This window comes from Haemorhous mexicanus, chromosome 10, assembly GCF_027477595.1.
Source record: "Haemorhous mexicanus isolate bHaeMex1 chromosome 10, bHaeMex1.pri, whole genome shotgun sequence".
Taxonomy (NCBI): Eukaryota; Metazoa; Chordata; class Aves; order Passeriformes; family Fringillidae; genus Haemorhous; species Haemorhous mexicanus.
In genome coordinates this window covers 26,254,493-26,279,591 of record NC_082350.1, presented here as the reverse complement: position 1 = coordinate 26,279,591, position 25,099 = coordinate 26,254,493, and the positions used below count along the sequence as shown (strand labels likewise).

The 25,099-nt window shown below is 52.5% G+C and overlaps 3 protein-coding genes across 4 annotated transcripts; all 3 read right to left on the bottom strand.

Moving 5' to 3' along the window:
• Positions 1 to 1,432: 1,432 nt before the first annotated feature.
• On the bottom strand, positions 1,433 to 8,647 carry MINDY4B (MINDY family member 4B). The gene is made up of 12 exons (XM_059854882.1): positions 8,544 to 8,647; positions 8,263 to 8,290; positions 7,164 to 7,301; positions 6,336 to 6,455; positions 5,380 to 5,455; positions 4,966 to 5,159; positions 4,512 to 4,577; positions 3,923 to 3,993; positions 3,708 to 3,777; positions 3,295 to 3,382; positions 2,970 to 3,218; positions 1,433 to 1,595 (listed from the first exon to the last, which is right to left on the bottom strand). The coding sequence occupies exons 1-12, from the start codon at positions 8,645 to 8,647 to the stop codon at positions 1,453 to 1,455; spliced, it is 1,347 nt and encodes a 448-aa protein (XP_059710865.1). The 3' UTR covers positions 1,433 to 1,452.
• Positions 8,648 to 9,270: 623 nt separating this feature from the next.
• CLRN1 (clarin 1) lies at positions 9,271 to 15,695 on the bottom strand. The gene is made up of 3 exons (XM_059855936.1): positions 15,330 to 15,695; positions 12,082 to 12,261; positions 9,271 to 11,147 (listed from the first exon to the last, which is right to left on the bottom strand). Exons 1-3 carry the CDS (start codon positions 15,580 to 15,582, stop codon positions 10,882 to 10,884), a joined length of 699 nt encoding a protein of 232 aa, XP_059711919.1. The 5' UTR covers positions 15,583 to 15,695; the 3' UTR covers positions 9,271 to 10,881.
• Positions 15,696 to 21,053: 5,358 nt separating this feature from the next.
• On the bottom strand, positions 21,054 to 24,741 carry GPR171 (G protein-coupled receptor 171). 2 transcript variants are annotated; one of them, XM_059855933.1, is made up of 2 exons: positions 24,528 to 24,741; positions 21,054 to 23,254 (listed from the first exon to the last, which is right to left on the bottom strand). In XM_059855933.1, exon 2 carries the CDS (start codon positions 23,200 to 23,202, stop codon positions 22,144 to 22,146), a length of 1,059 nt encoding a protein of 352 aa, XP_059711916.1. In that variant the 5' UTR covers positions 23,203 to 23,254; positions 24,528 to 24,741; the 3' UTR covers positions 21,054 to 22,143. The 2 variants fall into 2 exon arrangements, with proteins under 2 accessions (XP_059711916.1, XP_059711917.1); XM_059855934.1 differs by having other exon boundaries at positions 21,054 to 23,251.
• Positions 24,742 to 25,099: the final 358 nt, after the last annotated feature.

The window sequence follows — 25,099 nt, the reverse complement described above, 5'->3', positions numbered from 1 at the left end:
CAACATCACCAGACAAGATGGAGGTAGAGAAGAAGAAGAAAGGCTAGACACGCCTAAATCTCTCCATCTTGTCTCTAGAAACCCCTATACCAAAAATCTTAAAACCTACATTTAGACTCTGTAATTATTTATTCTTACACTATTTACACTATTGTGGCTTTTATCTCTTTCTATAAAGGTGACAAGTTATTTCGTGGTTCATAATCGAACCCACTGGTGTTCTGGGCTGTGTGCCAGGGTCTCCGAGCCCCCTGGCAAGGGTCCCAGGAAACTCCGGACTCCCAGAGGGATGTCCTGAGTTCCGACACGGGACCGTGTCTCCTCAGCGGGACCGTGTCCCTTTACCGGCATCGTATCCCCTCACCGGGACCATGTCCTGTCAGCCCCTCAGCGGGACCGTGTCCCTTCACTGGCGCCGTGTCCCTTCAGCGGCACCGTGTCCGCTCAGCGGGACCGTGTCTCCTCAGTGGCACCTTCACCGTGTCCCCTCAGCGGGACCGTGTCCTGTCAGCCCCTCAGCGGGACTGTGTCCTTTCACCGAGACCGTGTCCCTCACCGGGACCGTGCAGGCGGGCCCGTGCCCCTCAGCGGCCCTGGCCCCTGTCCCGGTGCGGCGGCGGCTGTGGTGCCCGGGGCCCGCAGCGCTGGGGCTGAGCCGCGGCCCCGCAGTGCGGTCGCAGACCCTGCGTCAGCTGTAACCAGCATCTCCTCATCCCGGCCCAGCATCATCCCTGGCTGGGTGCCGCAGCTTCTTTTTGTTTTTTGTAAAATTCAATAAATCGGAACCAAGTTTCTGGATCACTTGCAGAAGGTTTATTGTTCTCAATTGTTGTTAGCAACACAGTAAGGGTGTGACTTAAAGGTCGTTTTGAGTAATGACAATGAAAAAGGAAGTGGACAGTGGTTTCTGTCAGCTAGAAGCAATATGCCCTGCCCATGCTTGTCAGGTGAATGTAGGGTGCCAGGATTTGGCAAAGGCAGTAAAATCACTGACTCACAGAACCCCAGAGCAGTTTGGGTTGACAAAGCCCTCTAAGACCCAGTGAGTCCAACCATTACCCCAGTACTGCCAAGGCCACCACTAAACCATGTTCCCAAATCCCACATCTGCACAGCTTTTAAGCCCCTCCAGGGATGGAGACTCCACTACTGCCATGGCAGCTGTGCCAGGGCTTGACTCTTTCCTTTTCCTGCCAGCTGTTGTGGGGACCAGGAGAACCTGCATCCTACCACCTGGAAGAGGCGTGCAGTGGGACAGGGTTGCAAGTCGCTGTTCCTGCAGTGCACGCTTCTGCAGTGATGCCTTATGGACAAGGAGTCCCTTCAATGCACCAAAGGCTGTTTGACTGGGGAGAGAGCTTTTTGTCCTCCAGACTGCAGTGACCGGTGCAGCTGGTAGTGTGTGGGAGATGCCAGTACTCTTCAGGAGCAGGGTTCCATGCTGCTCCCTCCTCAGAAGAAGGGGTCTGTCCCGTTCCAGCTGACGGTCGCACCTGCCCACTTGGTCCGGATTGCCATCTCCAGGGCTGGGCGCCTCCTCCCCGGGCTGCAGGGGCCTTCTCTCTGAGCCTCTTCCCAGTGATGCGAATGAGTGTCTGAAGAGGAAGTGAAAAATAAATGTCTAAAAAAAAGCTTTAAAACCCAACCCCACTCAAAAGGCTTCAGTGACAGAGCTAAAAGCAGAAGCCTCTGCAGCTGTATTGGTGTAGATGTGCTGCTGTCCTGCCCTAGGGAGCGGGGAGAGGGTGAGCAGGGCCTGCCGGGCTGGGGACTGCCCCTGCACCGTGGGCCCCCCGGGAAATTCCGGTGCTCTGAGTGCAGCTCTGGGCTCCTTGCACGGTGTGTTTGCATATTGCTTTTCTGGGCAGATGCTCTGATAATATCTGTGGCTACACCAGGTATCGAGACGGTTGATCTCAAATCGCTCTGCTTCCCTGCAGATTTACCCTTTAGTTTCAAGATTCTGACTTTGCTTTAAATGCTGCAGTGAAAGAAGAGCAAGGAAGGAGGCACTCAGTGGGGAAGGTAAGTGATGCACAGCAGCAGAGACACAAGAACCTTGCACCCCACGCACAAAACCTGATTCACAACGCAAGTGTTGCTACAGGAGCAGTTCATCCCTCCTGAGGGGAAATGAAACTCGGTGGGGAACACGAGGGTCGTGGTGGCACCTGGTGCTGAGCAGGAAGACAGACCTCAGCCTCAGTCAGCCAGGCAGGTGCCCCTGCTGCGTGCCAGCTCGCTGTGCCAGCTCGGTGTGCAGGTTTTGTATTGGATAGAATTCATTGCCTTCCCTGCGTCTGGTAGGGAGCTGTGTTTTGGCTTTGTGCTGAACACAGGGTTGGTTATACAGAGGTGATTTTGTAACTCCTGGGCAGTGCCCCCATAGCCAAGGCCTTTTTGCTCCCACCTACTGCCACACTGGTGAGGAAGTTGGGAGTGCACGGCAGGCTGGGAGAAGACACAGCCAGGACAGAGGGCCCAAAATGATCAAAGGGTGTTCCAGACCCTGTGACATCATGCTCAGTGTATGACCTTGGGGGAAGGAAGAGAAAGGACTTTTGAGTATGGTGTTTGTCTTCCCAAGTCACTGCTGTGTGTGATGGGGCCCTGCAACACCTGCCTGCCTAGGAGGAAGTGAATTCATTCTTTATTTTCCTTGGCTTGTGTGTGTGGCTTTTGCTGTTCTTATGACCCTGTCTCTATCTCAACCCACAAGTTCTTTAGCCTCTACCCTTCCAATCCCCTCCCTGATGCTGCGGGTGGGGGAGTGAGCGAGCAGCGGCATGGGGCTTGAGGGCTGGGTGGGGTAACACCCGGCAGCTGAAGAGAATGTTATTATAAATTTTGAACTAATCATGAAACACTCCAGCTTCCTGGTGTGTTTAAACTTTGTATTGAGTATTTAACACAGGAAGGAGTTGTCTGTGATGTCCATACCTCAGTCCCTGGTAAATCTGTGTCCGTACCTATCGTCAGGTGGGCAGTTTGGGTCTGCTCCTGCTGCCCACTGTAGAAGTAGAGGTGGAAAGTTCTCTCGGCTTTCCAGTCGGAGAGCAGCCGGCTGTCGGTGCCGAAGAGCACGCTGTGCCTGCCCGAGAGGCTGCACAGCCACACGGGCAGCCGGGGCGTCCTCAGCGCGGGGCTCACCTGGCAGGGGACGCTTGCCAGGAGCCTGGGCTGTGCCGGGGTCCCGCTGGCCGTGGGCTGCCCCTGCGCTCACCTGCCGCTCCAGCGCTGCCCGCTCCCAGCGCAGGAAGCCCACGGGGCCCCGCGGCCACGGCGCCTCGCCACCGCCGTCCCCCGCGCCCTGCTCCGGCTCCCAGCCGCCGCCGAGCTGCCCCGGGCTCGCCCGTCCCGTCAGGAGCAGGCTGAGCACGGCCTGCGGGAAACAGCCCGGTCACACCTGGGGACACGGGCAAACGCCCCGGGCAGGCGATGGCCTGCTCCCGGCCCTGTCGCGTCTGTCACAAGAAGGGGAATGCCAGGCTGCCAGTGGCATTTTAGAAATTATTGCTACTATCATCATCATCATCATCATCATCATCATCACCTGTTTTTAAAGTTCACAGTCATGATTAAAATAGCAAAATATTTTTTATGAACTTAGGCTTCTTTTTTCTTTGGATTAATTACCAAGTGATAATTTTTTCCTAAATTGGATGTGGGAATAATAAAACCAGAACGCCTGAGACATGTGATCCTACCTCTGTACAGGTGATGTTTCCAGAACTGATGTTCAGCAGAGGAGCTGTGTCACCCAAATCCTCTTGGACCCTGCGTGGCCAAGCAGAGATCATCAGGGCAGCACTGGGCCTGTGCCAGAGGCAACACTGTACCTCCCTGCCTGGCCAACACAAATGGGAGGGAAGGAAAAGGCTTTTCCCAAACTACAGGAAAATGTTTAGAAAGCAAAATATACCTTTCAAGTGTCCTAGAGAAAAGTAAACTGTATAAAAATAGGATCACTCCATGGCTTCCTTCACCTTTGAACTGAAAAAAGAAATAAGGCATCACAGAGGAGGAATCATGGCCTGTAAATCATATTTAATTAAAACAATTCCTCTGCTTCAATACAGCCCTAGGTGCGTGTGTTGAGTTAGATGAGTAAGGTGTTATTCCTGGAAGATTTTGTAACTAATTTTGTTTAATAGGATCAGGTAAAAAAAGAAGAAACTTCCAGTTATTTGCTAAACGGGTTTTGTACAATTTTTCCCATATTTTTGCTGAGGCTGCAAGGAATCACATCTCTGAATGATGTACAAAATGCTGCCCTGTTTACCCAGTGTTTGTGGGCTGAAAGAGCTGGAATAATGGGTAAAGTCACAGGGGTTTACATGGGAGCAGAATTCCTTCCCATAGGAAAGGCTAGAAATGAACTAACTGTCCATTAACTGTGTGAATGACCTGATGATGTTAACACTGCTGTGTCCAAAATGCCCAATTAGAATGGGAAATAAGATGTAATTTAGCAAGAAAATAACTTGGATAGAGCAGTTATCCCCACTTACACAGTTTATATGATCAGAGATGAACTCCTGAGCAGCAGCTTTCTCCGAGAACTCGAACATCTGGATCTGTTGGGCATGGGCGCCACGAGGGTGGTGAAAAGGAGACATGAATTATACCAAAAAGCTGAGCTTTTGAATCTTATGGTTCTGTTAGTCAAGTGAAAGAACAGTGTAAAGGTTTGTTCTTCCCCTTCCCCAGCTGTGGGCTCAGGCACTGTGCAGGGAGTCAGGGGAGCAGCTTTGTGTTGACAGGACTGTCCTGTCTGCAGGAGAAGGAAAATGGGCTTTGGTGAAGGGGAGGTGGATGTATCATGGGCCACAGCAAGACCTGGGTCTGGGGTGGTCCCTGTTTGTAGGGCAACGTAAGTGGGGCAGCAGGTGCAGGAGATTCTGTGTTTCAGGCCAAAGGTATCTCTAGGAAAATCCCATTGGCAGAAGACAGTTCCATACTCACTCTCTCCGTGAAGCTGCTGGCTCTGTAGCCTTCACGTGGCATCGTGGTGATAGGGGCAGTGATGAGGCACACAACAGCTCTGCCACCTCCTCCTGCTGCCCACAGGGTCTCTGCCAGGGCCGTGGCCAGTGCCTGTCCCTGCTCCCAGCACCCAAGCCGGCACAGCCTGTGCCGGGGGAAACCAGAGACTGTGACTGTGACACCACAGAGCAGGGGACACATGCACTGTCCCAAAATCAGAGGATTTGGTGGGAAGAAGCCTTGCCAGGGGGTCAGCCAAGGTTTCTCTCCCAGTGCATATCCCCACCTGAACCTGGATCTGGTTTGCCTGAGGCTGGCACTGACCAAGCAATGCATGGAAATTATTTTCATGTGTCCCAGGAGGCCCAGCAACGTACCTATCCAGGTGAGTACATTCTGTCTCTCTTGTGAAGAGCAGGTATGTGATGATGTGTGCTTGTACAGCCACCAGAATGGCTCTTGTTCCTCCCTAGGAACAGAAAAACAGCCCCTGCCATCTGAGGAGTCTGAACGAGCACTTGTTACACCCAGCAGTCCCTGGCCAGGGGGACAACAAGAAGCCCTTATGGAGAAGAAGCTGCAGGGTAGCCCTGGCCATGCGCAGGGGCAGCAGGGATCCTGTGGGTGGGTGCCCTTCCTCCTCTGTCCCAGGGAATAGCCCCCAGCTCCAGGGACCTCTGGGAAGCCCCAAGGTTTGTTTTTTGTCCCTCCGGCCTCACAGCAAAGGGGCAGAGGTGCTGGGGCAGCCCAGGGCTGATGTGAGGCTGCACACAGGAGTGCCTGTGCCCGCTCCCCACCGTGCTGGCACCCACCAGGGCTGTGCCCCCTCTGTGAGCACCGAGCTCTGGAATGCAAGGAGTGGCACCCGTGGCTGTAGCCAGCGTTCCAGCCTCCGGACAAGGTGGGGAGATTTACAATTCCAGTGTGTATCTTGGCCTTCTGCTTTCTTGGGTGCAGCATTGTTATGGTAAATAAGGAAGAAGAAAACCTCCATCTCAGAAAATGATAGTCTAGGTGACTTCACTTGTTGGATGTCTAGGTGGAGCAGGAATAATCAGGTAAGTCTAGTTCTCAGAAAAGATACAGGCTTTTTGCAACCTGCTGCATCTCTCCTGAGGAGGTGTGTGGGGTGCAGGTGTGCAAAGTACAGGTGTGCAGAGTACAGGTGTGCAGAGTACAGGTGTGTGGGGTGCAGGTGTGTGGGGTGCAGGTCTGTGGGGTGCAGGTCTGTGGGGTGCAGGTGTACGGGGTACAGGTGTGTGTGCTGCTGAGGCCCCTGCCCCGCTGCCAGCTCCCAGTGTGTCTGTGGCAGCAGGCAGCTGGTGGCAGGCGCCGTGTGACACTTTTACCTTTCCTGCCTGCAGCGCGTAGGCCAGATGGGAGTGCGGCGGGTGGAACCTGAAGTGTGCTGCTGCCCACTCGCAGCTGAAGAGGGGGGCCGTGCTCCTGAAGAGCAGCTGCTGCAGCCTCTGTGGAAGAGGAGGCAGAGGGGCCGGGGTCAGAGCTCTCGTCCTGGACGAGGGTCTGTCCCATCAGGGCTCCCGGGGTGCAGGTGCCGTGCGTGCCCTCAGCCGGAGCGGCGGCACAGCACCTGCCTAGAGCCAGGCCTCACAGCTTCGGAGCAAAGGTGATGTTTGAGCTAGGTGCAGGGACTTCACACGGCACTCAGCCACTCTGGTGAAGCTTGGTTGTAGTGTCTAATAATTTACATTCGGGTATGGTGCACATTTTGGAGAAGATTGCACCGGGGCCTATCCTGCCATTGCCTGCAGATCTGCCAAGCTGCTGGACAACAGCACCTGGCAGCAGTGCTTTTGGGGCCAGGCACTCAGCAGGAGCTGAAATCCCTCACTGATGGTGTTAAAGCCCTTTCCAAGCCAAACAGTTCTAAGATTCCATGATCCTGAGGGTGTTTGTCAGGGTAGCCCCCAAGCGTAGGGTAGCATTGCCTGTTGTCATTTGAGTGGCTCTCTCCTGAGAATTATTGTGTATCAGCTTTAAGGTTGCATTCCAGCCATGTTTGTTAAGAGTCTCCTATATAATCCATCCCCATTCCACACCCTGTTCAGCTGACAGCAGGCTGAAGCCTGCAGTCAGAGCACCTGGAAAGGCTCCCCAGTCTCTTTCCCTTCAGGAGATTCAATTACAGCTCATACTTAATTCAGCAGGCAGCTCACCATGGCCATGTCCGGGGAGATGGGGAGGCCGCCCAGGCCCTGAGGGAGCAGGAGGGGCTGGGGGACGGTGGAGGGGGGCTGTGACCCCGGGGACTCCCCGGCTCCGGGCGGTCCGCGGCCAGCGCTGCTCCGTCCTTGCTGCAGGGAGAGGAGCAGGCAGGGCACCCCCGGGCTGCTGCTGCTCCACCACCCTGCGTGCCCCCCGGGCATCCCCCGGGCTGCTGCTCCACCACCCAGCGTGCCCCCCGGGCATCCCCCGGGCTGCTGCTGCTCCACCACCCAGCGTGCCCCCCGGGCACCCCCGGGCTGCTGCTCCACCACCCAGCGTGCCCCCCGGGCATCCCCCGGGCTGCTGCTCCACCACCCTGCGTGCCCCCCGGGCATCCCCCGGGCTGCTGCTCCACCACCCAGCGTGCCCCCCGGGCATCCCCCGGGCTGCTGCTCCACCCCCCAGCGTGCCCCCCGGGCATCCCCCGGGCTGCTGCTGCTCCACCACCCAGCGTGCCCCCCGGGCATCCCCCGGGCTGCTGCTCCACCACCCAGCGTGCCCCCCGGGCATCCCCCGGGCTGCTGCTGCTCCACCACCCAGCGTGCCCCCCGGGCACCCCCCGGGCTGCTGCTCCACCACCCAGCGCCTGGGCTGGCAGGGGGCTGGGGGGCACGGGCTGCCCTGGAACGGGGGTGCCCTTGATTTCCAGCTGTTTTCAGACATTCCCAAGACATCCCTCCGAGCTGATGACTGCAGCAGGTAATAGTGCTGTGTTTGTCTGAATTACAGGGAATACCCTTCAGTGTCTCCCAACCTAAGGGCACAGCAGGCTTTCCAAATACTTACATTTTAGAGATCTTTGTTTGTTTTCTAAAACTCTCCTTGAAAACCGTTAGTTTTTGATGGAAAGGTTAACCAAGTGTAGGGCTGGTCTGCCCCTTTGACTTCAAAATATCTGAACTCTGTTTCTCAAAGAAGCAGCATGAGAAATGAATCTCCATAGACACCTGGGCTGCAGGTATGGACGTGTGACCTCCTCAGTGTGCCATCTAAGGACAGCCCAAAACTCACCAAACAAACAGTAAATATTACCTTTGGAAAAGGAGTTACCTGATGAGTGGTGCTGTTGATTTCCAAGCTGAAAGCATAAAATAAAGTACAAATGAAAACACCCAACAGAGGTATTACTAGCATGTGGAGAAACTGGAGTCCAGCCAGACGAGAACCCCAGAACAAAGGAAGAGTAAGACCTGCAGCATTTATGTTACTGGGTACACGAGGACCTTATGTCATTGTCACGTAAGTTTTGTAATAAAACATAACTTGAAAAATTGCAGTAAATAACCACCTGGAATTAAAACGGTGTTAAAGAAGCAGAATAAAATTCCTACCCACGGAAGCTGAAGATTTCTCTCCATTTGCTCAGCTCAGAGATTCTGCTGGCGATCTCCTCCAGCGGGGTGGGCGCAGCGTGCCCGGCCCCCCGCTCACCCATGGCAGCCGCGGCTCCCGGGGCCGCTGCGGAGCCGCTCTGCCCTCGCTGCTCGCAGGCACCGACCCCCTCCCGCCCCGCGGCGGAGTGACAGGAGAGCCCGGCAGCATCAATGTTTAATGCCGCAGGAGCGGCTGCTCGGGGGCACTGCGGCCGCCGGGAGTGGGGGCAGGAGAGGGGGCATTTTCCAGCACGGGGCAGGAATGGGGCTGTTTCCCAAACTGGGGCGGGAGCGGGGGTTATTTTCCAGCACGGGGCAGGAGCAGGGGCATTTTCCTGGATGCAAGGAGGTCCAGGGTCCATACTGGGGCTCCCCCGGGGTCCTTCCTGGGGTTCCCTCAGGGTCTGTGCTGGGGCTCCCTCACAGTTTGCACTGGGCAGACCATACCTGCTCTTCTGGCCTGTAAAACCCACAAACATTGTCTTCATTTTATTTTGCTGGTAAGAAGTTGTTGTTTGCCTTAAGAATAGCTGGGATGATGCTCGGGTGCGGGGTGGGATCTGGGGGTGGTCAGGCCTGGCTTTGGGCACAGGGACCCCTGTGAGGACTCCCAGACCCCAGCTTGGGGCTGCTCTTGTCTGCACAGTAAAGGAATATGTTTGGGTTTGCTGTGTAATAAACAATATCATGAGATGCAACACAAATTATGCTTTAAGAACATATATTAACATTAGGAGGAATATGCATATAGTTTATGAAGAAAATGATGAAAAAAGCTGGGAGTTGTGCTGACTTGCAGAAGCTCTTCCACGTTGATAAAATCCAGGGAAATGCGGAGGCAGAGCTACCTTGGGAAAGACACAGCTGACAAACCTTTGCAACAACCCAGCAGTGTTTTGCCTTTCTCAGTAAAAATACAAAAAATGACATCAAAGTCAGTAAGGCCTTGTGAGCTGGTAGATCCTGCAGAGCAGAGGGCTGTGATACCTGGTACCTGGGTCTGATCTGTGCCCGGGCACTGGGTGGATGCTGGCAGGGATTGCTCCTCGCTCCAGCTGGCAGGGATTGCTCCTCACCCGCAGCTGGGCACAGCCCCTGCAGATAAATGGGGCAGGGGCTCTCTGCCTCTGTTTGTTCTGAGGGCTGCTTCTGTGTCCTGTGAGGAGCAGCTCGTCTCCAAGGCACCCAGGTAACCCCTCAGAGCCAGTGTTTGGTGGTGTGATGCTCTGCCTGGGGAAGCATCTTGTGCTTTAGCTGACTTGGGGGTGTCCAGGGGCGAGGGCTGATGTGTCCATCTGTTCTGGCTTCCCACGCCAGATCCTCCCATGTTTGTTCCTCAGTCCCTGCTGAGCTGCATCCTGCAGGGGAGCCTGTCTGCTGTGCTATTGCTGCCCTTCACCAGGGGTTCTGGTGGGTTTATTGGTATTGTTTGATGAGAATTTGCAGGGCTGGTCTCTGGAGGGGGCAGTGGAAGGTGGAGGTGCCTGGGCTCACTCCTGTGGCTCTGCCCTGGGAAATGCTCTTTGCCTGATGAGCTGCAGAGGGTTTGCTCAGCACTGCCAAGCCTGGCTGCCTCCCTCAGGCAAGCAGAAGCACATGGCATCTCCCCTGTATCTGCTGTGCTGTGTCAGCTTTGTCACCAGGCTGCAGCAACTGCTGGGGAAATGAGGGCTCCCAGGACGTTGGATTTGGAGCACAGTTTGGTTTGTTAAAAGGAAAAAACCCAGAGAGTTTCATGGAGAGAAATGATGCTGTTGCCATGCATGTGAGGGCAGATCAAAGTGCAGGTGTTTGGGTTGTGCCCTCTGAGCACTGCAGTTGTGCTGGAGTCTGAGGGGTGTTGGGGCAGAGCCTGGACATTGTCTTGTCTCTTGCTGGGTGTCCTTGGCCCTGCTGCTCTGCTGTGGTCACGGCTGCATCCTTGCCTTCTCCAGGGCTGAAGGCAGAGCTGCTGCTGGTGAGTGTGTGCTTCTACTGCAACCCATTGATTGGACTTGCCAGATTCAGTGCAATCCTACTGAGGTTTCTATTTTTCTTCATACCAGCCACTTTTAAAACAGTTTATAGGAAAAAATGTCTAAATAAGACCTTATCCCAGGAAAGAGGGCTTTTCCATACAGACATTACCATACAGCACATCTTCTTTTGTTCACTGCTTACACCACATTAACACTTAGTTGAAACTTCCCTTTTTTAACCTCCTCTACAGCAATCAATCACAAGTTGGTACATCTGGTGGTTGTTGATGCAATAGTGACAAATTTCTTTGCTTGAAATGTTCTTAAATCCCATTATTTTAATACATCAAGTCAACCGCTCCTGTGATTGTCCCTGACTCTTTTGATTTTGAAAAGGGAAATTCAAATCCAGCAAATCGGATTAGCAGGGCATTGAGGAAGTGCACCAGGGAGCAAACCAGGATGGTCCAGAAGGAATTTGCAAACTGCTCACTGTGAGTTTTGAATGTAAAAGTTCCCTCTTTGAAATTAGCAATTTTCTCTGAAAGGTGGTGGATCTTCACCTCTGAGGAGAAGAGAATCATGATGAGGCAACCACAGGAACCTGAAAGGGAGGGGGAGATGCTCATTACCTCAGCAATCCCTCAGCTGTGCTGCATGATGTATGCTGCAGCCCAGCACCACAGGGAGAATGTTTGCATGGCCACACAGCTTTAACAGGGATTACTTTTGGAATCCAAGCCAATGGCTACTGAAATGGGTAAGCTTTTCTAATTGAGTTTGGCTCAGGACCAGGAATATTTAGCACGGCTGCTTTACTGCCCTGAGCTAGTGAAGTGTGTGTTCACGCTCAGCTTTAAGTTGCTCATTGTCCCATTGAGCACAGGGGAGCTCTCTGCGTGCCTGAACATAAACTTGCACTGAAGTCCTTTGTTAAATTATGGTTGTAATGTGTAATACCTTGTAAAGTCAGGGTAAATCTGCCTGTCAGCCAAGCCAGCAGCCCAGGGAACAGGTGTGTGGCTGTTTTCCCTGCGTGGCAGTGGTTCTTCTCAGAGAGAAGAGCCATGAGCTGCTGCCAGCCTCTGCCTGCTCAGCTCTCCTGACCTTGGCAAGGCTGTGCTGCTCCGTGTGCTGGCCTTGCTCACACTGTCTGGAACCCTCCTGTTGTGGAACCAGCTGCATCACTGGCATATTTAGGTTGTTTTCTCCCCCCTTTTCCTGCTCTGGGGTGGCTCCTGGTTCTGACTGTGTGTGGGCTGTCAGTGATGCCACCCCAGCTCTGGGTCCCTGGGGCCTTCTGCCATGGCTCCTGCAGCTGCTTGCCCATTCCCACCCTGCCACCCACCCTCGTGGGGGATTTCCCCAGTTTATCTCCCAACTTCAATTTGGAAAACGGGTGTCTTGATGTGGCAGAGTCACACGCCTTCCTGCCTGGCTCGCTTTTGCCAGTTTAGAGCCAAAGCAGCCACAGTTTAGCCTGCCCTCCTCTGCTGAGCAGTGGGTGATGCTGGGCTGTGCCCGGGCTGGGGACTCACAGGAGATGAAGCTCCACAGGTACAGCCCCACGGGGCCGTGCAGCGTCTCGTAGGGGCTGCCAAAGGCGTTGAGCATGAAGAACCCTGCTCCCACCAGGGCAAAGACAATCAGTACTGTACAAAAGAGAATGACACTGACGTGGATACTTGCAGGGATAATTCTGAGCAAATCTGGAAAAACTGAAAACAAAACAAACACAGCATCATTATACACATTAGGCAAAGTTGTCTCTGATGTCAGGCCGGGGGTTCCTGCTCGTTTGTGATAATTGTTTTGATCCTGCTCTTCTAAATGCAACTAGATGAAATAATTCACTAGAAATGGTTTTTCATGGATGTTTGGAGGCAGAAAAATTCTGTGGAACTCAGAAGCATAGGCTGGCCAGGAGGGAGAGAGATTAGTTCTAAGGAAAGCCTCTCCTCCCCTTCCTGAGGGTGCTATTTGGTCCTTAAAGTGAAGAGCATCTTTTGGGGACAAACCAGGAAGCTGTGTTTGAGGAGGCAGGTCTGGCACAAGGTGTCCCTGAGGTCCCTTCCAGTGCCAGTGTTACAGGGCTGATCTCCCTTGGCTGAAGGCTTGACCATCCCCTCTTCTCTGGAACTGGGACAATAAATCTTTCTTTAGACTTTTTTCATTTGTGTTCATGAGATCCCACAAAGGTTTTTGACGTGGGAAAGGAAATTATGCTCTGATTGTGGATGCACAAATTCAGGAATAATTTATTCTAAATGTTTTTATGCAGATTTTAACCTACTGTTTCAGATTGGGTCGTGTTTGTCTAGGACACAGAGATAGACATACAGAGAGCAAGGGAGAATGATTTCTAAAAATTCCTGTTTGTTTGGCAAAAAAGAAATGTTATAGAAGGAACTGTGAAATAGACTTTACTGCTCCTGATCTATGGGGGCATGACTAAAGTGAGGTAATAATGCCTGGTGCTGTTTTGCTGTAAAGTGTGGAGAGCAAAACAGCCTCACATCAATTACTCCTCCCTGTAAATTCTGTACCAGCAAACTGCTCTGCAGCTCCATGCAGGAGCACAGGGCAGCAGGTAAGGGGGTATCAAGTCCATTTATCTCCCTAAATGAAAGGGAAATTAACAAAACAAACGTCTACAGAACTCATGAAGTTCAGCCAGGCCCAGTGCAAGGTGCTGCATGTGGGCCAGGGCAATCCCTGCACAAACCCAGGCTGGTGCTGGGAGCTGCCCCAGGAGAAGGACGAGGGATGCTGGGGGATGAGAAGCTCCTCGTGCTTTGGCCACGGGCTCTGGCACCCACAACCTGCCCTGCCCTGGGCTGAGCCACAGTGTGAGCAGCAGGGAGGGGGGATTCTGCCCCTCTGCCCTGCTCAGGTGGGGCTCTGCTCAGAGCTGCCCCCAGCCCCGGGGCCCCCAGGGTCCAAACAACACCGAGCTGCTGAGCGAGCCTGGAGGGGGCCAGGCTGGGAGAGCTGGGGGTGCTCAGCCTGAGGAAGGGAAGCTCCAGGGAGACCTCAGAGCCCCTTTCAGTGATAGCCTCTGCAGGATTCCTACAAGGAATAGCATTAGTTCCTGTGACACTATCGGATACTTTGGGAAAACATGCAAAACTCTGTATTTAATAATGCAATTTTGTATGGTTTGTTTAAAAAAACAAGTTATGGCATGGTATTGAATCTTCCCCTGGGCACCTGTGTCTACAGCTGGTTCTGTTATTAGCATTTTGTATGTGATGTATTGGGAAAAATTAATTTCAGAAGCAATGTTGTCTTGAAAGTAAAGCATTCCATCATGGTCCTGAATGAACCCATGTGTGCTGTGCATGGCAGAGACCTTTAGAAAATGAGCCACTGACCTAGAAACTGATGGGAATGAGTGGGAACAAATGGAGCAGAAGTTTTCCCCAGCTGAACTGGGTTTGCTGGCAGAGCAAATTCATATTACAATTAAAAGAGATACAGTGGTCAGAGGTGAGCACTTAATGGGAGCAAGCACAGAACTGAATCATTTAGCCTGTTTTCTGTGTCTGTTCTCCTCAGACATGCTGAAGTGCAGCAAGTGCAATAAGCTATGGCTGTGTATTTTAGAAGTTTGTCCTGTTTTCTGGAATGCTCCTGCTGAGCTTCCAAGGTACTGGGGTGATGGGAGGGGGCTGCTGCAGCCCCAGGGAGCAGGATCAGCACCTTGTCCTCTGCTCTCTGAGGTGAATGCTCCTGACCCCTCACAGCTGTCACTGACTGAACCTGAGTGTCAGTCCCAGAGCTGCTGGCAGCTGGACCAGCCCTGGATCATAGGTGTCACCTACAGCAGTAAAGCAAATCCTTGGGATTGCACAGACCCCTCTGAAAATACAGCCATGATGCAATAACTGCACCCTGGGATGGCGCACAAAGCAATCAACAGGGAACTTCAGAGGTATAAACAGACTAGTGATGGAATTTAGAGAGAGCAAATACTAATACTATATCAAATTAACTTGGTTTACTATTTTTGGAAGATGTCATATAGTAAATAATTTCTGGTACCTAGTCTGGCAACCTTCCCTTGCATTAGATCAGGAGTATGAGCAATTTGCATGTGCTGTTGTAGCAGAATGATTGTGATCTGTGTGCTGTAGTAACTTCAGGGGAGGTACTGTACACACAGCAGCTGCTTTTACTGCCTGTTCTGCCTGCTGCGGGATACAATTGTGTCTCACTTCATAATTTTCTTATTGATCTTCTTATCCTTGAATATTAATAGGCTGTGAATGTAAAGTGAAGCCATTACTAATACTTTGACACTCTGTGTGTCAGGTACCAAGTCAGCCAGCATTCCCCAGACAGCCTCCCCCAGCCAGCCCTTCTTCCAATTAGTGCCACAGATTGCAAACTTTTGGGCTGCTTTGTTTCTCAATAGCAGCCAGTGCCCCAGCTCTGTCCTGAGGTTCTTGCTGGTTTAGTTCATTCTTTTTGACAGCACAGAGGTAATGTTGTAATGCTGGCACACAGAGGAAGATGACAGAGATTCACTGAACCCCCCAAATATTCTTTTTAAAGAAATAGCATACATCTCTTGGAATGTGGCTATCTGTGTAACTGCAGTACTAGTTCTTGAGGACATTATGCAGGCTGTATCAGTACCATGAAATAAGTTATTGACCCTGAAGATCAGCGCACGCTAAGGGCAGCGTTGCTTTGGCTGCGGGGCTCGGTGTCCGAGCGAGGGGCAGCCCTGTCCCGCCGGCAGCAGGGGGGTGTGGGCAGCTCGAACGCCGCCGGTACTCACATGAGAACTGGAAGGGTCTGCCCCCGAGCCCGCACTGCCGCACTCGCTGCCCGGAGAAGAGCCCGTACTGGATGTCGCCGATGAACTTGTGCAGCTCCGGGCCGCTGGCGTTGACGAGCAGCGCTCCGGTGCTGCAGAGGATGGAGCCCCTCACCCAGAGCTGGCTGCCCACGGCCGCCGCCGTGCCCAGCGCGCAGGCCAGGCTCAGCACCCCGGCTGTGCAGAACAGCAGCTTCTTCTGCTGCGCCGGCATGCTGGGGCTGCGGGGCGCGGCTGCCCGTGCGGCGCTGCCCGCTCCCGAGCGCCGCAGCCGCAGGCGTGCAGGGAGCCCCGGCGCCCGGCCAGCCCAGCCCTGGCTGCAGGATGCTGCAGGGGCTCTGCTTCCCTGGGCCCTTCTGCACCGCTTTCAGATGTTTCGGTGCATCCCCTGTCACTTGATAGCGAGGGTTTAGGATGACAGATCTCTGTAATTTGATGAGTGCTCTGCTCGTCCCAGCCCCCGGGGAGTGGATGAGTTGGGGGTTCAGACGACGAGCTTGGCTACTCTATCTCGTTATCTGCTCTCCATCGAGGAAGGTTCCAGAGGGTTTATTTTTGCAGGTTTTCTTCTAAAGCCAGTAATGCTGAGCTGCCCTCTTGTGTATTTTGGTTGTTGTTTTGTTTTCTTGGTTTTGGGATTTGGTTTTTCTTTTTTTCCATCTGGATGTATTTCTTTTTCAGTGTTTTTTAAAGTAATGCCCAGGTGCTGTACAGAAACCAAGCCGGGAGGCCCCACTTCAGTATCCAGTTGCATCTGGGCACTTGCTTGCACTTGCTTTCCGTGTCAGGGTGTTCTCTGGCAGGGGCAGCGTGTCTGCTCTGTACGCTGCAGCGTGCAGGATGCTCAGGCAAACTGTTCAGTCCACGTTTCAAATATACACAAATAAGTTTTCTCTTACAACTTGACGGAAGACCCAGCCCACCCTGAGCTCAGGAGCACACGGCTCCTGCGTCCCTTGTCCTGCTGCTCCTGCCTTGCTCCTCTCGGGCACGGCGGCCCCTGGAGTGCGGCCAGGGCGAGCGCCGGGGCACGGCCTGCGCCGCAGCAAACACGGGGCTTGGCTTCTCTCTGAATCAGATCAACTGACTGTATGCACACACTCTGCAGGTGGTTCAAGAGTTTTATATCTGGCTTAAAGACTGAGTCTAGTTAATTAGACTAGGAGGCGCAAAGTGCTTGATGGATGGTGTCTGTGCATTTTGACATTTGAACTTCCAAAGCCCCAGAATATGGCTTAGGTTGGAAGGGACCTTAAATATCGTCCAGCTCCATCCTCCTGCCATGGTCAGGGAACCCACACATCCACCTCACCAGTGCAGGTTCAGGTGTCACCTGCTGGGCGGGCTGTGGTGAGCACCTGGCAGCCCTGCCCTGGCCCCGGGGATGAGGGGAGGGCATTGCCGAGCCCCGGGCCGGGGGTGCCGGAGCCCCCCGGGGCAGGGTGCCGGGGCCGCCCCACGGCCGCTGGATGTCGGGCGCTCCCCGCGCTCCGGCGCCGCGGCGCTGTCACCACGCGCGGTGCTCTTTGTCTTCTTCTTGTCTCCCGTTTCCTTCCCCTTCATGAACTTCTGCTTTTCGCTGGCAGAGGAGGCTGAAAGTCACGAGGTTGTGTACACTGTTTTCAGCCGGCAGCTCATGTAAGCCTGTAAGGATTTTTGTTTTGTAAATAGGATGTCCACAGCTAGGACATCTGCCCTGTGACATTGTTATTGTTGTTAAAAATGTTCTTTGAAGGACAGCGGTCCGCTGCCTGTGTTTGATGTAAGCCCAACTGAAGCATGTTTGGAACCTATTTCCTGTCTGTTTTTCCAGTTTTAGTATCCTGGTTTGAGCCTTTACCATGGGTCACACGTGTTTTGGTGGTGGGCTTGGCAGTGCTGTCCTACTGGTTTGATGTGATGCTCCTAGAGGCCTTTTCCAGCCTGAGTGATTCTGTGATTCTCTGCCAGCTGGCTCTTGTGTGGCAGGTTTCCATACTGACAAGGGGCTCCCAGCAGGCTGCGTGCAGCCCAAAACCCAGCGCTTGTGTAGCTGACAGAGGCTCGGCTCTTTGTTCATGAAGTTTCAAGTAATGATAGCAGCTGTTGAATCGCTTTGGGGGGAAGGCCTGATGGCCCATAAAGATGTAACATCGCAGTGAATGCAGGGGCAGGGTCTCTGCCTGGTGAATGTGGCCATGTGCACTGAGCCACGAAAGGACCTCTCATTCCCTTTGACTTGTGTGGGTTCCTCTGGAGATTTGCCTGCGTAGGAGGACTCAAAATCTAGAAACCTATTCTGTGTCATAAAGCAGTAAATTCACTTTCTTTTTAGATGGGATTGCAGAGAAAACTACTGACCTTATTTCTGGCCACAAGTATTTTCCATGCGACATTTCCTTGACTCAAATAATCTTTTGTACACAGCTCCAGGATGATTTTCACAGTGGTGATTATTGTCAAGGTGTAAATCAGTAAACAGTCTGTATTGCTACTGTACAGTTTTCAGTTGGACTAAATTTTATTATAGCACTCCAGACTTGGAACACGTGTGACTCATCTGCAGCCCCAGCTGGGCAAGGAGTCCCTGTGAGGGCAGGAATTGATTTGAGCAGAAACAGTCCTCAGAGGGGTGATCTGGAGAACACAGTAGTGACTTTCTCATGTCTGTAACAACTCCTCTGTGAGTTCACCTGGCATTTTCCTAGGGCTTAAACCCACTCAAATTTCACCTAACACTTGAACTACATGTATTTTATTATCTGTCATAGTCTGTCACAGGTACCACCATGAAAGGGAACTGAGAATGAATGGCTTTTTCACCTCTTTAATCCATTTTAAGATGTTTAGAATGGTTGGTGAAACTCTTGAACTTGTCAGTCTCCTGTGTAGCAAAATACAGCCTGGCTAAGTATAGCTTAAAATACCCCTCAGCAGTGGGGGGATCAGCTTGGCAGCAGGATTTTCTAGCCAGTGTGCAGTAGTGAATGCGATGTGACAGAAGGGAGTGACTGATGCTTTTAAGGATTGATGTTGAATTTCTTGAAATCACTATGTAGAATCCTGGAACTCCATGGATATTTATGCATTTGAGTCTTTGCTTCTAAGGCTTAGGGCTCTGCACTTGTATTTAGTCTTGTTTCTGATGTTGTCTTTGAAGTCCATCTGAATTCTTATGATGCCAAGAGATGTTTTTCACTTCAGAGTGAAAAAGTCCTGTTTTGAATGTGGTTCTCAGGAATGGGGCTTGTGACAAATGCAGAGAGTTGATATTTGTCTTTCTGAGATCACTTTTCTGGAAATGACACAGACAAACAAAACTCCCCACCCCACTGTGGGAAAGGAGCTCTGACGGGTCTTGGAGTCACGGAGCTTCAGTTTAACATTTGTAACTACATTTGTGAGAGACCCAAATCTGAGTGTGTTGGGCTGCCTGACAGGAAGGAGAGACAAGATGAGCAAAATAATGTCTGCAGAATCAGTCTGTTTCCCCAAGCACTGAGAAAGCAGAGCATGTTCTGAGCAGTCTTGTGATAGTTTTAATAGCACAGTTAGCATTGCTTTGGTTGCTCAAATTGCTTAGTTACCTGTCTGGATGTTTTCATCCTTAACTGTTTTAGCAAATCCAGCACCAGGTTCCTGCTCATCTAAAGGAGTTAAAGTACAGAATCTCTCTGGAATGAAAAAATTTATTCTGTGACTAGAATAACTGACAGCGACCTTGAGAGGAGCACACAGCTTCAAGCCTGCTTTTCCTTGTGACCTTGCTGCTGCTCTCTGGGGCAGCAGTTTGAGCCCCTCTGGCACAGGGTCTGTGCTTGTCCAGGCCAGAGCAGCTGCAGGGCAAGACCCCAGATTAGACAAATCCAGAGCCTGATTATTCTGAGAGGCTGATGCATTCTGAGTGTGTGTGGGCAAATGTGGGGCTGGAAGGGAGGAAGCCCTGAGGTGCAGCCTTCGTGAGACAGGAAGCTGTGTGGCTCCACATTTGTTATTTCCAGTCAAAAGTGAAATAAGGTATTTGATGGTCAGACCCTTCAGCTTCTCTTGTCCCAGCTGCTGCCAGGGCCCTGAGTTCCAAGAACCCAGTGGGAATGGCTCTGGCCGTGCCCAACAAAAGTCTGCATCAGTGGAGAGCAGAGTCTTTTGGGTGCTCTGCATTGTCTTCAGAAATCTGTAGCATCCCTGGTTCTGTTGGTAGCTGACTGCATCTCACCAGAGCAGTGGTGATGCCATCATGTTGCTTTATTTGGGTGAGAGAAAAGCATTTCCCCTCCCCCCGCCCTGCCCTAGCTGTGTGTGTGTGCACAGCAGCCTTGTTCAGCACAAACTTGTGTTCTGTTTTCTGAGGAGGGAAGCTGGGACACCTGTGAAGCAGGAGCTTCCATGCCCTTGGATCTGTAATTCCCAATCACTCTGAGGGAAGTGTCCCCTTGCTGAGGGTGCTGTGCTTGGCTCCAGCCCTTGTGATGGTCACTGCCCTGAGTAGCCTCCATTGATCTTGGGGAAAGAAGGACAGTCACATCTCTTTAATTTGCAGGTTGGTATTTTGGAAGTCTTCAGAGATGGTGGCCAGCTTGGGAGGGACGAGTGAGATCAGCAGAGCACACAAGGAAAAGTGACAGGATTTAAGCACAATGCATCCCACTACTGCTCTGTAAATGCAGGGCTCTAAAGACTCATGGTGTTTCTTTAAAATGTCAGAAATAAAATGGAGCTTTTGGGGAGTTTTTCAACCTTGGCTATCTGACAGATAACACCTTTAGAGGCTGGGGGTGTTTTGTTTTGCTTCCTGTAATGTGTCAGTGTGATGCAAGCCACAGCCTGGAAACAGGAGGAGGGCTGGAAGAATGAGTGTGTAAATCCGGTGTGGTGAGTGGGCTGGAGGCTCTGTGGGTGCACTGCTCCTGCTCCTCTTGCTCACAAAGCACATCATCCTTCACTGGCTTTGCCAAGCAACTTTATCATAAGGTAAAATTTTGATTTGAGTATCAGCAATATGAAAACTGGGGACATGAAAAATTTCTCTTTGGCTTCCAGCTTATATTTCATATAAGAACACTGTAAAGAAAGCAAATGTGTGCAAGTGACAGCAAATGTGTGCGTTGGAAGCCCAAACCACAGCTCATTTGGCTTTTCCTCCTGCAGAGCTGCAGCTGCTGAGTCAGAGATCACTCGTGGGCTGTGTGGGTGAGGGGGTTTCTCTGTCCTGCCCTGCACAGGTAGCCCCAGGCAATGAGGCCCTGGTGATGCTGCTCTGGGAGTGGGCTGTGAGCTGCAGGAGCTCTGGGAAGCACAGGGCCATGGCTGTGTTCCATCTGTAATTTACACAGACAAGAGAACTCTCCTTTTGTATTCACAGTGGTCCTGGAAATTGCTTTCCCATCAGGAAGCCAAAATGATTAAATAAAACATTTTGGAGCTAGCCAAACTAGTTAATAGGAAAGGCCTGTCACTCTAGAGTGAGTCTGGACTTTATGCAGAGGTAAGAGAGTCACAGGTGTCGTGGCCTCAGAGGCAAATGCTTGGGGATATTGTGTGCATTTGTGTATAGAAATGTGGTGAATCTGAAGTCCTGGATGGAAAGAAATGATGGATGCTTACACTTTATATCTTCCTTTTACAATTCACTTGAATTTTCTGCAATAACATGCTGTTAGCTTTTCTTGTATTCATTGAGGCAGCAGCAGGGAGAGACAGTGGAACTTGGCAAGAAGAAATTTATTTATGAAACCTGCAGGTGTGGTTTAAGCAGATACAATAATTTTTAATCAGTGCAGTTTAAAATCCCTTTTTGGAGTAAATAATGCCCTCTGAAATGCTTTTTGGTTAATCTTGTCAAATCAGCTTTGCAGCTGAAGAACTGCTGTTTACCAAGTTCTTCACTTGATAGCACCAAGTCTTTTAATATAGTAAATTCACAATATTTACTTACTAAAGGGGAGTCCAGGTGTCTGCCATAAATAATTCTAAGGTGTATTTGAGTCTGAACGTGTATTCTCACGCGTTGCTGATGCCTGGTGGGTCAGCACTGTTCTTTGAGCTGTTGGTGAAGGCATCCCTGGAGGCTGTGTGTGCTCAGGGCACAGTGTGAGTGGTCACACAGCCAGAGGTGTTCCTGGTGGTGTTTTCTTCGTGCCTGGGCTCTCAGCTCGTCAGGAGTGCTGTCAGCAGTGCTGCCACAGCTGCAGTAGCCAGAGCTGTTGGTGCTGCAGGTGGGCATGCTGTGCTGCTGTGTCACGGGCAGGGCTGCAGGGCTGCCCTTGGCTGTGCTGCTGTGTCACGGGCAGGGCTGCAGGGCTGCCCTTGGCTGTGCTGCTGTGTCACGGGCAGGGCTGCAGGGCTGCCCTTGGCTGTGCTGCTGTGTCACAGGCAGGGCTGCAGGGCTGCCCTTGGCTGTGCTGCTGTGTCACGGGCAGGGCTGCAGGGCTGCCCTTGGCTGAGCTGCTGTGTCACAGGCAGGGCTGCAGGGCTGCCCTTGGCTCTGCTGCTGTGTCACGGGCAGGGCTGCAGCTCTGCCCTTGGCTCTGCTGCTGTGTCACAGGCAGGGCTGCAGCTCTGCCCTTGGCTCTGCTGCTGTGTCACAGGCAGGGCTGCAGGGCTGCCCTTGGCTCTGCTGCTGTGTCACAGGCAGGGCTGCAGCTCTGCCCTTGGCTCTGCTGCTGTGTCACAGGCAGGGCTGCAGCTCTGCCCTTGGCTCTGCTGCTGTGTCACAGGCAGGGCTGCAGCTCTGCCCTTGGCTGTGCTGCTGTGTCACGGGCAGGGCTGCAGGGCTGCCCTTGGCTCTGCTGCTGTGTCACGGGCAGGGCTGCAGGGCTGCCCTTGGCTCTGCTGCTGTGTCACAGGCAGGGCTGCAGCTCTGCCCTTGGCTCTGCTGCTGTGTCACAGGCAGGGCTGCCCTTGGCTGCTGCGCTGTCTCCACGGCCGTGAGCGCCTTTGTCTCCCTGGGGGCTGCAAAGGTCTCTGTGAATTTCAGCCGGAAGGATTTGGACAGGTGGTAGTAGAGCACGGGGTCCAGGCAGAGGTTAGAGACGGCGAAGAGCAGGGTGGCCTCCTTGGCCTTGAAGAGCGCCCGGCGGAGGGGGCAGCTGGCACCGGGGCTGCCCTGGCTCAGCGTGTAGGGGATGCGCACGGCGTGGTAGGGCACGAAGCACAGCAGGTAGGCGGCCGTCACCAGCAGCAGGTGCGCCAGCGCCTTCCGCACGCGCCCGCCGCGCTCCCCGCGCCCGTGCCGGCACAGCTGCCTCACCAGGAGGCAGTTGGAGACCAGAATCACCGCCGAGGAGTTCAGGAATATTGCCGTGCAGACGAAGTTGGTGAACACGTGCCAGTCTCTCCCAAATTTTGTTTTGAAGTCGATGCACCCGAGGCCCGGTCGCTCCTCGACGTGCTTGATGGGAATTGCCATGTTGGGCACGGTTATCAGCAGAACCGCGGCCCACACCACTGCAGACAGGGTCTTGGCAAAGCCTGGCTCCTGGATGCGGTAGATCCTGGAGCTGTGCATCAGCTGGAGGCAGCGATCCATGCTCACGAATCCCAGAAATATGATTGATAGATACATGTTCAGGTAGATGAAGCAGGCCGTGACTTGGCAGTGGAATATTCTCAGGCTCCAGGACGCAATTCCTAGGTCAACAATAATCTTCACTGGCAGTGTCAGAGTCAGCAGGAAATCTGCAGTGAGCAGGTTGATTAAGTAGATGCTCATACACTTCTGTTTCTGGTCCTTCTGTGTGAATGCCCACAGTGCAAAACAGCTTCCAATCATTCCCGTAAGAAAAATCAAGTAGTAAAAATAGGTAAAAGGTTCCATTTCTTCATAGAGATGACATTCAGAAATGTTGCTTGACATTGTAAACTCCTTGTGTGAGTTGGCTTTGCTTACAGGAGGAATCACAGACCTACTAAAGAACCAAGAGGACATCAATGCCATCAGCCTTTTCACAGCAACAGTAGTTATTCTCCTAGAATGTTGATTTTATTCTAAAAAATATACAGTTAGGAAGAAATAATTTTCTCTCCCTTCATGGTGCTTCCCAAATATTCAGGAGAGCTTTGTTGTCATGCTGGAAGAATTAGGAATGTATTAGGATTTGTTTCTGAAAGCACAGAGCCTTCTGAGCAGCATTTCCACCGCAGCAGCTCTTCTGGCAGTGTTTGGTTCAACACCCTTCTCCAGCCCAAATGCCAGAGGAAAAGATTTGAATCTATGTAAGCATCTGGTTAATAATGATCATACTAAAACATCATAACCTTTGAAGGATTGAAGCTATGCCTGGAAAAAAGTAGTATTTGTAGCATCCCCTTTCTGTAAGAATGAGCTGGGAGTTCTGAGGGAATGCACTGCCCACCAACATACAGATATATCAGATGGGTGAGCAAACAGTCCTCATCAGCCCTTAGGTTTGCAAACTGCTCTCCATTCCTGCTTGAACAGAGAACTTCTGTTTTTGTGAAGCCTTTAGGAAAAGCACATTTTTGAAAGAAGCAGATAAATAATTTTGCTCACTTCTTTTGTAGGCTTCAGTAGAAAAGGAAAGTAGAAAATTTTGGTCCTAATTTAACTAAACACCGCTCAAAGACTGAGGGGTTTTTGTTTGTTTGCTACACTGTGTCAGCCTGCTGCAGAGAATGGCTGTGGGAAAGGCTGTTCCTTTGAATTTCTTGGAACCAACACATTTATGCCTTGAGTAGCATCAGACTGCAACACTTCTATTTCTATATATCGTACAGAATATTTTATACAACATAAGAGAACTACTGCACATGTAATTTAATCTGTTAAGTTGTATCCAGATTTGCATAGTTTGTAAAGCAAAGTGATTGCAGACACCCCAGTGGTTTAAGATGTTGTAGAAAGCAGTCTGGTCCTTGCAGCTGGCCCTGTGCAGGTGTCCCTTGTGCTGAGAAGGGGTCGAGGTGTCTGGGCGAGGGCAGGCAGTGCTGCTGGGCTCCCTGGGCTGAGGCACAGGGCAGCCCAGCCTGTTCCTGTCCCTCGTGGGCAGGGGTACCCAGCACACCCAGCCCCGGGGCTGTGACCAGCGACAGGGCTGCTGCCACAGCCAGAGCCTTGCCAAAAGCTGAGCCCGACCTCTGGAGCCCTTGGCAGCTGGATTTTGGGCTGTCCTTTCATGGAGATCTAAATAGGCTGTACAGACAGAGACTGAAGCCACCTACCTGTCCTGGTGGCCTGGGCTGTCCTGACCATTGTCTGCAGAGGTCTGATGTCCCCGAGGGGCTGCTCGCCCCGGCTGGCGTGTGCCCTGCTGCCCCGGGCTGGCGTGTGCCCTCCTGGCCCGGGCTGGCGTGTGCCCTCCTGGCCCGGGCTGGCGTGTGCCCTCCTGGCCCGGGCTGGCGTGTGCCCTCCTGCCCCGGCTGGTGTGTGCCCTCCTGCCCGGGCTGGCGTGTGCCCTCCTGCCCCGGCTGGTGTGTGCCCTCCTGCCCGGGCTGGTGTGTGCCCTCCTGCCCGGGCTGGTGTGTGCCCTCCTGGCCCGGGCTGGCGTGTGCCCTCCTGCCCAGGCTGCCTCTGCCAGCCGAGCGTGGCTGTGGTTTCCAGAGGGGCTGATTGACGCAGTTAAACCCGGCGTTCAAACAGCTGAATCACGTGGGAATTACCCAGAAGAGCAGTGACAGAAAGAAATAAGTGCCCACGGAACAGCCCAGAGCCCACTCTTTCCTGTTCTGGGGGAGAGGCGTGTGGGGCTGCAACTGTGTGGCATCAGTTCCTTTGCTTTTGATTTTGTAAGTCT

Bases quoted from the DNA above. Each gene is read 5' to 3' on its own strand.
- MINDY4B (XM_059854882.1), bottom strand. From the start codon at position 8,647: ATGGGTGAGCGGGGGGCCGGGCACGCTGCGCCCACCCCGCTGGAGGAG. The intron at 3,994-4,511 runs GTAAGTGGGGAT...TTCTTTTTTCAG, and splicing joins TCTCTGATCATATAAACTGT to TTCAAAGGTGAAGGAAGCCA. The intron at 3,383-3,707 runs GTAGGATCACAT...TGTTTCCCGCAG, and splicing joins GAAACATCACCTGTACAGAG to GCCGTGCTCAGCCTGCTCCT.
- CLRN1 (XM_059855936.1), bottom strand. From the start codon at position 15,582: ATGCCGGCGCAGCAGAAGAAGCTGCTGTTCTGCACAGCCGGGGTGCTG. The intron at 12,262-15,329 runs GTGAGTACCGGC...TTTTGTTTTCAG, and splicing joins CAGACCCTTCCAGTTCTCAT to TTTTTCCAGATTTGCTCAGA. The intron at 11,148-12,081 runs GTGAGTCCCCAG...CCTCCCTTTCAG, and splicing joins CCTGTGGAGCTTCATCTCCT to GTTCCTGTGGTTGCCTCATC.
- GPR171 (XM_059855933.1), bottom strand. From the start codon at position 23,202: ATGTCAAGCAACATTTCTGAATGTCATCTCTATGAAGAAATGGAACCT.